At 36.4% G+C, this 13,619-nt stretch overlaps 1 protein-coding gene across 1 annotated transcript in view; it reads left to right on the top strand.

Moving 5' to 3' along the window:
* The window catches only part of CDH10 (cadherin 10), a 110,749-nt gene extending 99,545 nt beyond the window's left edge, over positions 1-11,204 (top strand). The window contains exons 10-12 of the mRNA XM_065629913.1: positions 6,722-6,830; positions 9,129-9,380; positions 10,235-11,204. Of these exons, the coding sequence (XP_065485985.1) occupies positions 6,722-6,830; positions 9,129-9,380; positions 10,235-10,728 (855 nt within the window). The 3' untranslated portion in view covers positions 10,729-11,204. The remainder of the gene's footprint in view (positions 1-6,721; positions 6,831-9,128; positions 9,381-10,234) is intronic.
* The last annotated feature ends 2,415 nt before the right edge of the window (positions 11,205-13,619 follow it).

Raw genomic sequence — 13,619 nt, 5'->3', positions numbered from 1 at the left:
CACCTCCCAGCTGACACAGGTCTGGCAGCCTCAGCAGCCAGCTTCCAGAAATCCTCTAATGTAAAAGTCAGGAAACAGTGTAGAAAGCAGAAGTCAGTCCTGCTTTAGAGAGTTTTTACATGAAAGCTTGAGTATATTTTTTCTACATATTCACTTTCCGTAAAGTAGTGGTCAGAGGAAGGCACCTTCTTCTCCCTTTGTAAACAACTGGCCAAAAGAAAAGCAGGCATGAGCTGGCCTTAGACAGCAGCCAGTGACCGTCCAGCCACTCCCTCCCTCCTCAAAAGGATGGAGGAGAAAATAAGATGAAAAAGAAAATAGGTTGAGATAACAACTGAGAGACAACTAAATGAATTTACTGCCAGATAAAAATAGATTTGGAGTGGTGAGAAACAAAGACAAAAGAACTTGAACACCTTCCCTCCATCCTCCCTCCTTTCCAGGCTCACCTTCACCCCTTCATACCTGACTGGTCTACCTTGTCCTCTCTGCTGCTCCTTCCTCCTCACACTTTTCCCTGCTCCAGTGTGGGTACTCCCCATGGGCTGCTGTCCTTCAGGATAAATCTGCTGCAGTCCAGGGCTGCAGGGAAACAGCTGCCCCAGCGGGGCCTGTCCCGGGGCCGCAGGGGAACCTCTGCGGGGAGGGAGCAGCTCCTGCCCTCCTCCTGCTCTCCCCTCGGGGCTGGCAGGGCTGTTTCTCACTCGGTTTCCCTCAGCCCTGGCTGCCGGGCAGCGTTTTGCCCTTTCTTCCCCCGGCTTTCCCCGAGGCGCCCGCCCGTGGCTGAGGGGCTCAGCTGTGCCCTGCGCTGGGGCCGCTGGAGCTGGCTAGAAAACTGCTTAGTTTCCCATTATTTCCCTTTGGCTGTTCACCACTTCCTCCTACTCTGGTCATTATAATACATATATACACTTGTGTCTGGGCGGTTATATACACAAAATTTAAAAACACTACGTAACAAATCCATAGGCCTTGTGTTAACAGACCTGTGCCATCATGGGTGCCCAGTGGCATCCTGGTCTTTTCAAAGATGGTGTCGTTTCCCTGAAGGACTATCTCCCTGAGCCAGGAGTACAAAACAGGCGAACAGCACAGTTCCCTGCAGCTTTCAAAGCCCCCCAAACAATGAGGAAAGTTGTATTTTCATCTGTTTGGGTCTCCGAGTGTGCTTGTTTCAATTTTGCTGTTCTTAGCCTTCATCTTACCAAATCTATACATGCCCACTCCCTTCACATATGTCCCAATGTTATATAAATTGATCTAGTTCATCATGGATTGTCTTTCAAAGACATTTTAAAATATGAATGATTTATTCTTTTCTCTTTTTTTTATTTCCTGTATCTTAATTCAGCATAGATTATATATACTCAGTAGATTTCTTGAATCAATTATTTTTATGTTGCTTTTCGTCTTATCAACTCATCTGACCCACATAAAAAAAAATAACAGGGATATTTTTCCCAAACTTTGCCTAAGCATGGCTTTTGGTATCTTTACATTTCCAGTAATTTCCTTATTATTTTCACCAAGTGCCTTTCTAATCATTATTCCTTTCATAAAAAAATAACTAAAATATATATCTGTTGAAAAACTAAATTCTTTGTGGTTTCATTTTCTAGTACTCAATTTTCCCTTCTTTTTTTTAGAAGGTTTTATGTAACTTTCTTATACTCTTTGATCCTGAAGTGTTATCTTTGTTATTTGCATGTCTCTCATTTCTTTTGTCATACTACAGTTTGTGGTCAATTTACTTGAATATTTTTTCCTGTCCTTTTCCAACTGATTTATTCTTACTTTAATTCCTTCAGTATATTTCCATAGACCTTACACCAGTGTTTCTAGCAATATCAGAACTTTTTTCAAAACCTTTCAAAGTTTTACTTTGTTTTACTCCGGCAAGAGAATGTTTTTGTAATGAAAATCAATATAAGGTTTCTAAATGGTTGTGGGGTTTTTGTTTTGTTTTTCTGAAAAAACATTATATTTTCTGTTCTTTGTACAAAATTTAAAAGCAAATGTACAGTGTGTTTTAGAAAAAAATAACCATTTATTTAAACAGTGGATAGAACTGATACTCAAAGAGGACCTACCAAGCACAAAGGTAAATTGCACTGGAATAAGCAGCCTACACATCAAAATTGTTTCTACTGTTTTATGAGGTTTTAGTTCTTAAAAACCCTCTTTGACTACTTTCGAGCCCTTACTTTCCCGACTGTTTTCAGACAGAGAAATGGCTTCCCCACAGTTACCGCTTTGTGACACTGCTAGCAAGGAGATGCAATTTATTGTGGGTGTAATGGGAATATCCCATGACTGATTGATCTAAGAGGAAAACAGCACTATATGAAACCATGTATAAAACAGGGTATATCACATTAATATAGTTACCAGTATCACGGAGAATAACTTTCTGAGAATTCCAGGGAAACAAAAGACTTCCCAGATTTCCATTTTTGGAATAGTCTTGATAATTTCTAAACTTGTTCAGCCTAATAGCTATTTCCCATAATCTGTCGGTTTCTTTCTAAAAGTCTAGTTTGCTAAATCTGTTTCTTATAGAAAGGCAGGGGGATAGTAGAATTTAATCATATTTACTTCCTCCTTTAAAGGGTCTATTATAACTAAACAGGATTTTTTAATAAGACTTAAGTACTTCCTGGATAGTTACTCCTGCTTGATAACTAAACTTTTAGAAAAATAGGGTACAAAATGGTATAGACAAATTTAAGAAACTGAGGACTAAAACTTTTAATAATTCAGTATTATTCAGTTTTATTAAGAAATAACAAAAATATACATTAAGAGTAGTAGATATTCTGCAATACTCATTGTCTATATTTACAATGTAACACTGGGTGGTACATGACCTACAAGGCAGAGTTACTCTCTGCCATTTCAGTTCCTCTCAATTGTAGGTTTATATTCTAAAGACACTGAGAAAGAGAAAAGGCTGCTGATGTACATGTTGATTACAAATAAAGAGGTGTACCCAGTAAGAAATGTTTATTTCTTCCTCAATTGGATTTGCACATATTTAGGAGACTCTAAGGAGTTATTCTGCTATCAGTTACTGCCTAGAGGTTCGGAGTCAAGCAAGCAATGGCTAAAAACTATTACACACGAAGCTTTATTGGTCCTTAAAGCTTCAAGAGTGAGCTCAGGTTTGGTAAAACATGGATAGTATTGGAAGTGGCTGCCTAGCAACTGCACTAAAGGGAAAGCTCATGCAACACAGCTCCCATGGTTAGTTACAATCTTAATTACTCCTATGAGTTCTGTGCCCACAAAGAACTGGATAATAACCAGAAAAAAACCCCTGCAGAGTCACTGGATTTACCTGTCAGACTGTAGTACAGTCTGCTTAAAGTGGTTGTATTTGCAAAAATAATTAAAAATTTGAGCAAAGAAAGACTAGCTTTCACTATGTCTGTAAGGTACCCCAAGATAGGTAAGACTGGAATGTTGGAGGAACAAGACATGGAGCAGCAAGCCCAATACACTAGAAGTCTGGAAGATAATATAGCATATCGGTCTTAGGAAACACGTTTTGTCACATGTTGCAATTGCTTGCACTAAGGAACAAAAGGGAGAGTCAAACACAAAGAACTGTCCAATACAAATACTATGGGATGGAAAGATCTGTCTTCAACCCCCGTCTTGATTAGATAAGTCTTGGAGAAGAGGCAGAACCATTAGAGTCCAAATGGCTAGTCTGAAAAAATTGTGGAGGCAAAATTCCCTGTCCCACCCCAGGATCCCCAGTGTCTCCTCACCTTCATTTTGATCGCAATCAGTGAAATACAGGAGAGTGGAGGAAACAAGTACAATAGAGCTATTTTGAGGGGAAAAAAAAAATAATGCAGCTCAGAGGGATTCCAGACTTCAACCTTTTCTGAAACAGAAGTTGTGATAATTCTTTTTGCTCAAGTCAGCAATCACGAAGTCAAATATGTCCTATTTAGGAGTTCCAAGCCTGTGATGATGCTATAATTGTCTGCAAGAGAGATGGAGTACACAAGCAAAAAAATCACCAAAATGACCTGTATCATTGACTATGGTCTACATCTGTACTTTTATTGTTTCCCACCAATGCAGGAGGAATCTGTTTTTCCCCTTTCTCATTTGTACATTGTATCCATGTGTTGTTTGAAGCTTGCTTCACATACAGGCTTTGAAAGAGCACAAGAGATCATGCAGTGCTTCAAAAAGCAAACAGGAAGATGCTGCTCCCTCCAAAGACCAAGGGCCCACTCTAAATAAACCTCATCCACATTGACCTCCCAACCTGGTGAACAGCATGTTCCTTGTGATGACATACAGGAGGAACTCAAGCGCACCAGTGATACTGCAAGGAGAACTTTCCAGGCTCACACGGGAGATGATGAATACTTGCTCTATTGGAATGTGTATGTGGCCTCATCTGAAGAGAAGCTAGTAATGCACTTCCAGTGTGAATTTCCAGTAATTTGAAAAAAAAAAAAAATTAAAAGTTTAGGTTCTAACTGAAAACAGCAAATCAAATAATTCTTTTGCTTGTGAAGGATTTCACATTCAGTTTAGAGGTTCTGTAAGTGTGACAATGTATCTAGGCACAGTTTCAGTAAGATAATTCTTAAAACTTTGCCTTTTAAAGAAACTATCAGCAAGTAATTTGAAACTACATATTTTTTCAGCCAGGAGTTTGCTGGCATTTTTGAATTATCCTTACATTTTAATATCTAAATGATGCTTGCAACAACAAAACACAAGCAAGGTGTTTTGTTTTGTTTTTTAATGCCTAATGTAAGCAAATTAGCTGAAATTGCTTGTAAAATGTTTTATTAGGTTAAACATGATCAATATTTGAGCAGAGAAGTTCCCAGAGAACTTCAATTGCTATAACAAATGAGGGATGGGGGAATTAACAGATCTTTTCTTGCTGTCTGTTGATCTGCTAAGGGACACTGGTCTGCAGTGCTGTAGTAGGTGAATGAGCTCTGTAAACGGTAAAAGATTTTAGGCTATTAAAAAGCCTACACACTCCTTTTAAACAATGAGCATGGACACTCAGAAATGGAGGAATTGCTTTTCATTAGCTTAACACCAACCACTGACTGCATTCATGGTCTTCCAGTTGTGAAGTAAAATGGACTAGTGTATTCTTGACTTAATTTTGAAAAAAATCTCTAGAGATTTATTTGCTAATTACTCAATAAAATATTAAAATGCTAATTCTTTAAAAACAAGTAAAATTCTATGCTTGCATTATCTGTATCGGTCATCTAGTAAGTTGTTGCATTTTATGTGAGAAAACAAATTTAGAGAAAGACCAAATTCCAGTTGAGAAGGCAAGCAAGCTGCTTTGTTAAAAGAAATCCAATCCTTGCCTCATGAAGAAATTTGTTACTGTATTCAGGATGAACAAGACAGAAGTTTGGAGTCAATCATGGATTTGTTAAGGCAAACAGGAGTACATGGCAATTGTTGATGTTAAAGATTATAATTCCTGACAAAGGCTGCTATATGAAGAGAAATGGCTGTATTTGGAAGAACTGGAGGAGGAAAAACAAACAGGGTTTAAAAAGTATGCCACAGGGAAGCAGCAGCTTCAAAAATTAGATGCAATTCCATATTTGAAAAAACAGTGCTGTTTGAAAAGATGAATCAGAAATGAAGAATAAAAATGACCCAGGCTAAAGATTAACCTATTTTTGGAAGTTAAACTTAAGAACATTACTGAACATTTATGCATGTACAGAATTTCAGCCATAAGTACAGTTTTTATCACTATGGTATATTAAAACAAAAACAAAACCTCTGAAATAAAGCAATAAATATGACAAAACCTGGATTTTGTTCAGGAAATGACATTTTGCCACACTTAAGTACAGAAACTTCAGTGAAAAAAAAAAAAAGCCACACATTAATTTACCTGACACATTAACAAATGTTGATAAAGGGCTTCCCATTACTTCTCAAAAAAAACCCCAAATGTTTTTGTAGGCATTACAGAAAGCACTCAGTCCAAGTATTGCCCTGACCTGATGCAGCTTACTCTGAGAATTGTGACACCAGATTCTCATCCTATTCTGAGGTGATGCATCTGCAAAGTATGCTACAATGTTTTACAAGACTTGAAATATATTTATAATCTGTCATTTTTCATCTCAGGAATCTTATGGGTGTATATTGCTAGGCTAATAAATAGAAAAATCTTGGTTTAGAATTTTTTTTTTTTAATTCTAAAATTAATTTTAAACTCGAACTTCCATACCAGAACACCTGTGTGAAATAATACTGTATTTATCACAAAAATACAAAACATCCTCTGAATTCTTGTTGTAGGTGTTCAGTTGAATGATAGATCAGAGATGAAGAATAAAAATTACGTAAGGTACAGAGAAAACAATTTTTGGCAAGTTTTGTCCTCAGTGTTGTTACGAAAATACATACATATGCATTGGGAAAAAAAAAAAGAGGAGAACTAAGGCAGAAGCTGGCTATTTTATATGTGTACATGTACCACCACATGAAACATGTATGGATGCTTTTGTTGGAAAAACTTATATGATATGCTTGTTTAACATTTGTTCAGTTAATATGTTCTACAGATTAAGTCAAGATGTCTGAATATGAATCTGTCTTAACAGTTCCAGTCTTCTTAAATTAATCAGACAGCTATATCAAAAGCTTAGGTGTATTTAGCTTGTTCTGTTCTTTGCTTGCTTTTTTTTCCCTGCAGCTTATTCAAACCATAAGTGCAGTAGACAAAGATGACCCTCTTGGTGGACAAAAATTCTTCTTCAGTTTAGCTGCTGTTAACCCTAACTTCACTGTTCAAGATAATGAAGGTAAAACTCATGCCTGTTCCAGGGAAGGAGTTTTAACTCTGCTGTCTGGCATGCATTTCTGAATTATATTTGCTTTTTATGTCTGTCGATATGTGGAGAAGCTGTTAAGACTGCTGTTAGCAAGAATAATAATTTTACCTGAATGTTTGTGGTTTAGGGCTTCTATATTCTTATCTGTGTAAAAGGGAGGCAAAAACTAGCATGGCAAAAATGTGATAAAACAAATTATAAAGAAAATCAGTAAAAGTGTTGGTTTGGGGTGAGTAGCCAGATGAAATATTTGACTGAAGGAGAAAAAAAAGGTTTAAAAAATGGCTTCAGTTGCAAGTTCAGATTTTTCACTTTAGCCTTCTGTAACATAGTTTTGATTCCCCTGGTCTTTTGTTCTTTTTTCTTCTTTCTGACCCTTAATGAAAATAATGGTTCTAAGCCACTTCAGCTTTTCTTTTGATCCTTTGTCAATCTTTCTTTATTAGGGAAAGTTTTCAGAAGATTATGTTGGGGAAGGGGAACTATGCACCTGTTTTGGCCTTCATTATCATTGTTACTAACTGAGAGGGCTCTAGATTACAGAAGAAATAAATGAGTTTACATGGTATCAGCCTGCAAAGGTGTTAAAGGCATAAAGGCAATGGGAATAATCCTCTTTTCCTGATTAAGATTTCAGGAAGTAATAGGCTGCAAACAATAGCAGAAAAAAAATTCTAACAGTAGGGAAAGTGAATAATTAAAATCAAATTGTTTGGGTACCTTATAAAATCTCCAGCAGCAGAGGTATTTAAAGATACGTCAGACACGTAGTTTTTGATGTTGAGTGAAAACAAACAGCATACAAATAACCAAAACAAATTGAGGGATGCAATACAGGAAAACTTTGTGTTTCACATCATGAAGGCTATGAAAATTACACAAACTAATATTTTAAACAAAGATTATATGCTGGTGACTAAGTCCTGAGTGTGTAGAGGTATAGACTTTGCTATTTCTTTTCTATCTGTAATTACTTTCTTTCTTTTTGCACATGGGTTATTTTAATTCAGCCTGAAGTTGGCCACAAGATAGCTAATCAGTTACTTCAAGAGATCCACGAGTATGATGAAAATTAAATTTTCCTTCTAATGGAGATTAAATTTTTATTTTCTCTCTTGTGAACTAAGAAGTTAACAACTCTACTATTGGCCTATGCTCTAGTGTTGTGGCGCTAACAACACAAGAAATAGTCTCTCCCTGTTATACATCCCTTCCCTTCCTTTCCCTCCCTCTGGCCACTCAGTGAACAGCTTTTGATGCTGCAGTATACTGCATACTATTAAGATTTGTCTGCTACAGATACAGTTTAGTAAATTCAGTTCTCAAAACTGTGCAGGAATCCCTATCATCTTTCACATATTCTGAATTCCTAAGACAATTTTTACCCCCACAAATCTATTCCATGTGCTAAGGTACATAATTCATTGTTCTACAGTATGTTGAAAGTGTTTTGGTGTGGAAAATCTCATACTGAGTTCACAGATACCATTCCTGTGGGTGTTGTAACAGAAGATCTATAGCAAGAATCTTTCAGAACGGAGTACTTGTTGAACAGTGTGAAGTGGAAGGTTATTTTTTCTCAGTTGGCCACTTCAATTCAGGGCTTTAGCCTTGAACTAGAACTGCGTCATGCACTGAATGCATTAATCTATAAAACATTTTAAGCTTTGAGAAATCCTCTTTTCAAATCACACTCGGAAGTGGTGTAGAGACACAGAGGAGTAGGCCAAATGTATATAAAAAATTATAAATAGCTTTCTGATCAAATGGGAATGTTATTAGAAAAAGAGAGATATCACTATGATATCAGGAACACTTGCAAAATTCTACCAGTAAAGTGAAATATAATGGTTTGTGAAAAGGAGGCTGAGGGGAGGCCTTATCTCTGTCTACAACTACCTGAAAGGAGGTTTTAGCATGGAGGGTGTTGGTCTCTTCTCCTGAGTAGGAAGTGATAGGACAAGAGGAAATGGCCTCAAGTTGCACCAGGCATGGTTCAGATCAGACATTAGGAGACATTTCTTCATGGAAAGGGCTGTTGCGCATTGGAACAGGCTGCCCAGGGAAGTGATGGAGTCACCATCCCTGGAGGGGTTTAAAAGACGTGTAGGTGAGGCGCTTAGGGACACGGTTTAGTGCTAGATTTAGGTTATAGTTGGACTCGTTGATCTTAAGGGTCTATTCCAACCAAAATGATTCTATGATTCTACTGTAAATGATACATTTTATATTCATATACTCTACAACAGTATATTTTAATCAATCTAGATAACACTGCCAGAATTTTGACAAGAAGGAATGGATTTAGTCGACACGAAATAAGCACATACCTTCTACCAGTGGTGATATCGGACAACGACTACCCAATCCAGAGCAGCACCGGCACGCTGACCATTCGAGTGTGTGCCTGCGACAGCCGGGGGAACATGCAGTCCTGCAACGCTGAGGCCTTGCTCCTCCCTGCTGGCCTCAGCACAGGGGCACTGGTTGCCATTCTCCTCTGCATCATTATCCTGCTAGGTAAGAAAAACAAATGCATCTATTCCCCCATGAACAAGTGCATCAGGCCTGACTCATTCCATAAATTATGCAGGTTTGTAAAATTAACAATCATGGATTTTGAAAGAAGAATTGAACTGCAACTTAAAACAAACAAAAAAAAAAGGCAAAACCTGTTTTTTTCTGGGAATTGGACATTTTATAATAAATAAGAATTCAAGTCCCAGACTGTTAAAACTACCAGTGTGCAACCAGAAGTTTATTTTTGTTCTTTCACTAAGTTATCCAAAAATGAAGATCACAGAGGAGTAATAGCATAATCAAAAATCACTTTCATGTCTTTTTTTTGAGAGAGAATGGCTCTTTTTTATGTAAATAATTGAAGTCAACATGCTGTATATATTTCACAAAGAATATGCCAGTAAATAGTGTTTCTACTATTTTAAAACACAGTCTGTCCAAAGGTTTTTGTGCCATAATAAAAAAGAAAAAGTAAAACCCCATTTTGCAGTTTTCAGAGTATCACTTAATGATGTATAATTCACCTCAAACCCAGTTTTTATCAGTATACTTTGAGCTTAAAAAAAGGAAAAGTTATTCACAATAGACCTGGCTGTTTTAAGACTAATTGAAGTCACAGAAGGAGCAGGTAGACAAGCTCATGGTTCAGTAAAGCAGAGCAGACAATGTGTGTGCAAAATAGCACATTTTGATATAGACCTTACTTTGCTACTGTAATACAGATGTTTATCCATTTATTAGACAGAAATGAACTGCTGAAATGCAGCTGAATTAAAGCTCTTGCAGCTGGTGGATTTGCTAGTAAGAAATTGTTAAATAGAGATCTTTAACCATTCTTTGCTTGTCTCTCTAAGTTATAGTGGTGCTGTTTGCTGCTCTGAAGAGGCAACGAAAGAAGGAGCCTTTGATCCTCTCTAAAGAAGACATTAGAGACAACATTGTGAGTTACAATGATGAAGGTGGTGGAGAGGAAGATACCCAAGCCTTTGATATTGGCACGCTGAGGAATCCTGCAGCTATTGAAGACAAGAAGCTTCGACGAGACATTATCCCTGAAACGTTATTTGTACCACGGAGGACTCCTTCAGCACCAGATAACACAGATGTCCGAGATTTCATTAACCAAAGGCTAAAAGAGCATGATACTGATCCTTCTGCACCGCCATATGACTCGCTTGCAACCTATGCCTATGAAGGAAATGATTCAATAGCTGAATCCCTGAGCTCCTTAGAGTCAGGTACTACTGAAGGAGACCAAAACTATGATTACCTACGAGAATGGGGCCCTCGATTTAATAAGCTAGCTGAAATGTACGGTGGAGGAGAAAGTGACAAGGACACTTCTTAATCTACAGTAGGCTACAGTTTTGTTTCCTTTGAGTGGAAGTAATTTTACAGACACCTTCTGCACTCCACGATATTTAACATTCAGGAAAAATTTCCTGCCACTCAGCACAATGATTTCCTTTTAAAATTTGTTTTAAATTTGTCCATTAATGTCGTTCATTCTTTCTAGTAGGATGCCACATGGAATATATACAGCATTTTATTTAACCACCTTCCAAGAGCCAAAGCTATGGAAATTCAGTGTTGTCCATTTTAGTAAGTAAAATAAACAATACCTTACCTTCAAAAATTTGAACAAGGTGATAATCCCTTAAGCAACCTCATGTACAAGCCGCTTATGTTAGGTACATGTCCTATCCTTGCAAGTGCAGCTTTTAAGATGGCAAAGAAGAAAAAATCTAATATGTCCTGTTCTGTACATTAAAATTAAAATTAAAACAAAAATGTACACGTGGTGTTAATAAGTGTAATATGCAGCTGGTTTAAAAAAAAAAAAGTTTGTGCAACTTCATTTCATCAAATTCTATCTGCCGATGTTTTATATTTATATTTTTGTATTTATTTTTAAGAAATAAACCAGTTTTTACAACTATGTTGATGCTTGCCTGCCTTCTCTGGCCACCAGTTCCAGGCTTGAAGAGAATATGAGATTTCTTCCATGACAGCACAGCCAACTGCTGGTACTTCTATGCTGCAGTATTCTCCATAAATACATGCACTCACAGGGAGAAGATCAAGTTACAGACCTATTTGCTTGCTCAAAAGTGCTACTTCTCACAGTTGTCACATTTAAGAGAAATTTTATTTTATTTTTCAGCTGAAGTAATGATATTGCATCCTAGAAATATGAACTACTATTTTGTCTCAACTTGATTTACCTTCTTCTAAAAGCATGCTGGTACAACTAATCCATCCAAACACAAAAAATTAGTTTCAAAAACTGAGTTTATTTTTTCTATAGTTCTCCATTTTGCAGCATAATTGCATCATCACAGGTGATCTGTAACTGCAATGGATAAAGTGTAAAAAGTTATCTCATTCTTATTCATTTTATAATCATTTTTAAGCACCATCATCTGAAGAAAAATCACTTTATGACAAACCACTGTGTATTGTATTCCAATCAACTGAGTGTAACCTAGTATCTTTTAAAGCTGTCAGGCTGAAGGCTGACAAAGTGTCAGTGAAACGAGCACACCCCCGACCCAATTGACTGAGTTTTCTGATAGCTTGGAAAAACATAGCAAAAAGAAACCTGACCAACTAGGCAACTATAACAGAAATTATACTTTAGCTATCACAAAACAAAGTAGGTATCCCAAGACATTTTAAGATGCCCCTTTCTTTACACAAGTCTATTTAGTAAACAGGCACTACAATTTTGAAACATCGCTGAGATGAAATAATTTCTTAGCCAAAGCAGGATGTCATAGGGTCTGTATTTGCTTATTACGGAAGAAACACGTCTGAAGGATAATCCCTCCTCTGCCTGTCAGCTTCTCACTGGCATAAAATCAACAGATATTGAAAATATATTAGTCTATCGAAAAGTGCAATGCTGCATTCTTATTTGATCAGATATTTCTTCTCCTTAATCGAGTGATTAAACCTAATGAAGCTGAAAGCTGAATACAGTGCCATTATGCAAGCTGTTTTGGTGCAACGGACACCAAATTTTTATCGACTTGATATCAAGTTAAACTATTTGATCTATTAAGAAATGGTAAAGATTATGGATTTTTCTTCATTTCACTCTATAATACTTTCATTAACTGAGGAATTTTTATATTCCTTAATATAAAATTGTTCTGAGAATATTAAGAAACATCTTAGATAATCAGCATTAAAAAGCTTTGCAGAAGTCTTACAGCCTATACAAACAGTTAATCTTCTTTATCATTATCTAGTGAAAGGGACCTAATTTTTTCATCCTTCCTAATCTCCATTTGTCCTTCAATGGCATGTAATAGGAAGAAACAAAAAAAATCATCCATTAAATACATAAATGGACAAAAGGCACTCTTTCAATGCTGTTTTCTGTCTGCAGCAACATTAAGATCAGTGACACACTGCATATTTAACTGAGTATGTATTAAGACAGAAGATAAAATAGGCTGTAATACAGCTGGGTTTTCACTCTTTTTTAAAAAACAAGATTTTGGTTAGACAGGTCCAGATGACACTTTTACATATAACTCAGTAAGAATCTCTGTTTTGTTTCCAGAAAGAAAAAACAAACACATACGGCTCCCTTGCTCCTTAAACATATCAAAAAAATGTCAATTATAAATCTATTATTTTGGTTTGTGTTACAGAATTATTTCTGAATAATAACTATGTGGAAATATTTGCCTACCACTACATTTAAGGAAGTTATTTTATAATTGTTCAGCAGAAGCTGAACCTAATGTTTAAAATTTAATCCTGTATGCATTATTAAATAAAACAGTAGTACATGTTGTGGAAGTATGTAACAGTATATAAATATAATACTATTTTTTTATATAAATAGTAGAAATGAAAATTGTAGAAATTGTTTTACTTCTTGTGATATCCTTGGAATTTTATTTCCCAGTACATTTTAAGAAAAGGGGAAAAAGATCCATTTCAGCACTATAGATGTTACTGTATAAATAGCATTTCACTGTACAAATATATATGATTTTACTGTCCTAATACCTCAGCCTAGTGAAAGTGGGCATAAGAACATGCAGTTGGCTGTGCAGACAAATATTAAAAAAGCATTCAGGATGTCATAATTCATTCTCATATGTAATTTATTTTAGGAACTAGATCACTTAAGCAACTGAGTCTGGTCCTTAATGTTACACGCAGTCATCAAATAGTCCACAATGTTCTCCATGCTCTGACATGTCAAAGATGAGTCATAAC

Source organism: Caloenas nicobarica, chromosome 2 (assembly GCF_036013445.1).
Source record: "Caloenas nicobarica isolate bCalNic1 chromosome 2, bCalNic1.hap1, whole genome shotgun sequence".
In the NCBI taxonomy this organism is placed as follows: domain Eukaryota; kingdom Metazoa; phylum Chordata; class Aves; order Columbiformes; family Columbidae; genus Caloenas; species Caloenas nicobarica.
The sequence above is the reverse complement of the archived record's forward strand: the minus strand, read 5'-3'. Positions and strand labels throughout refer to the sequence as shown.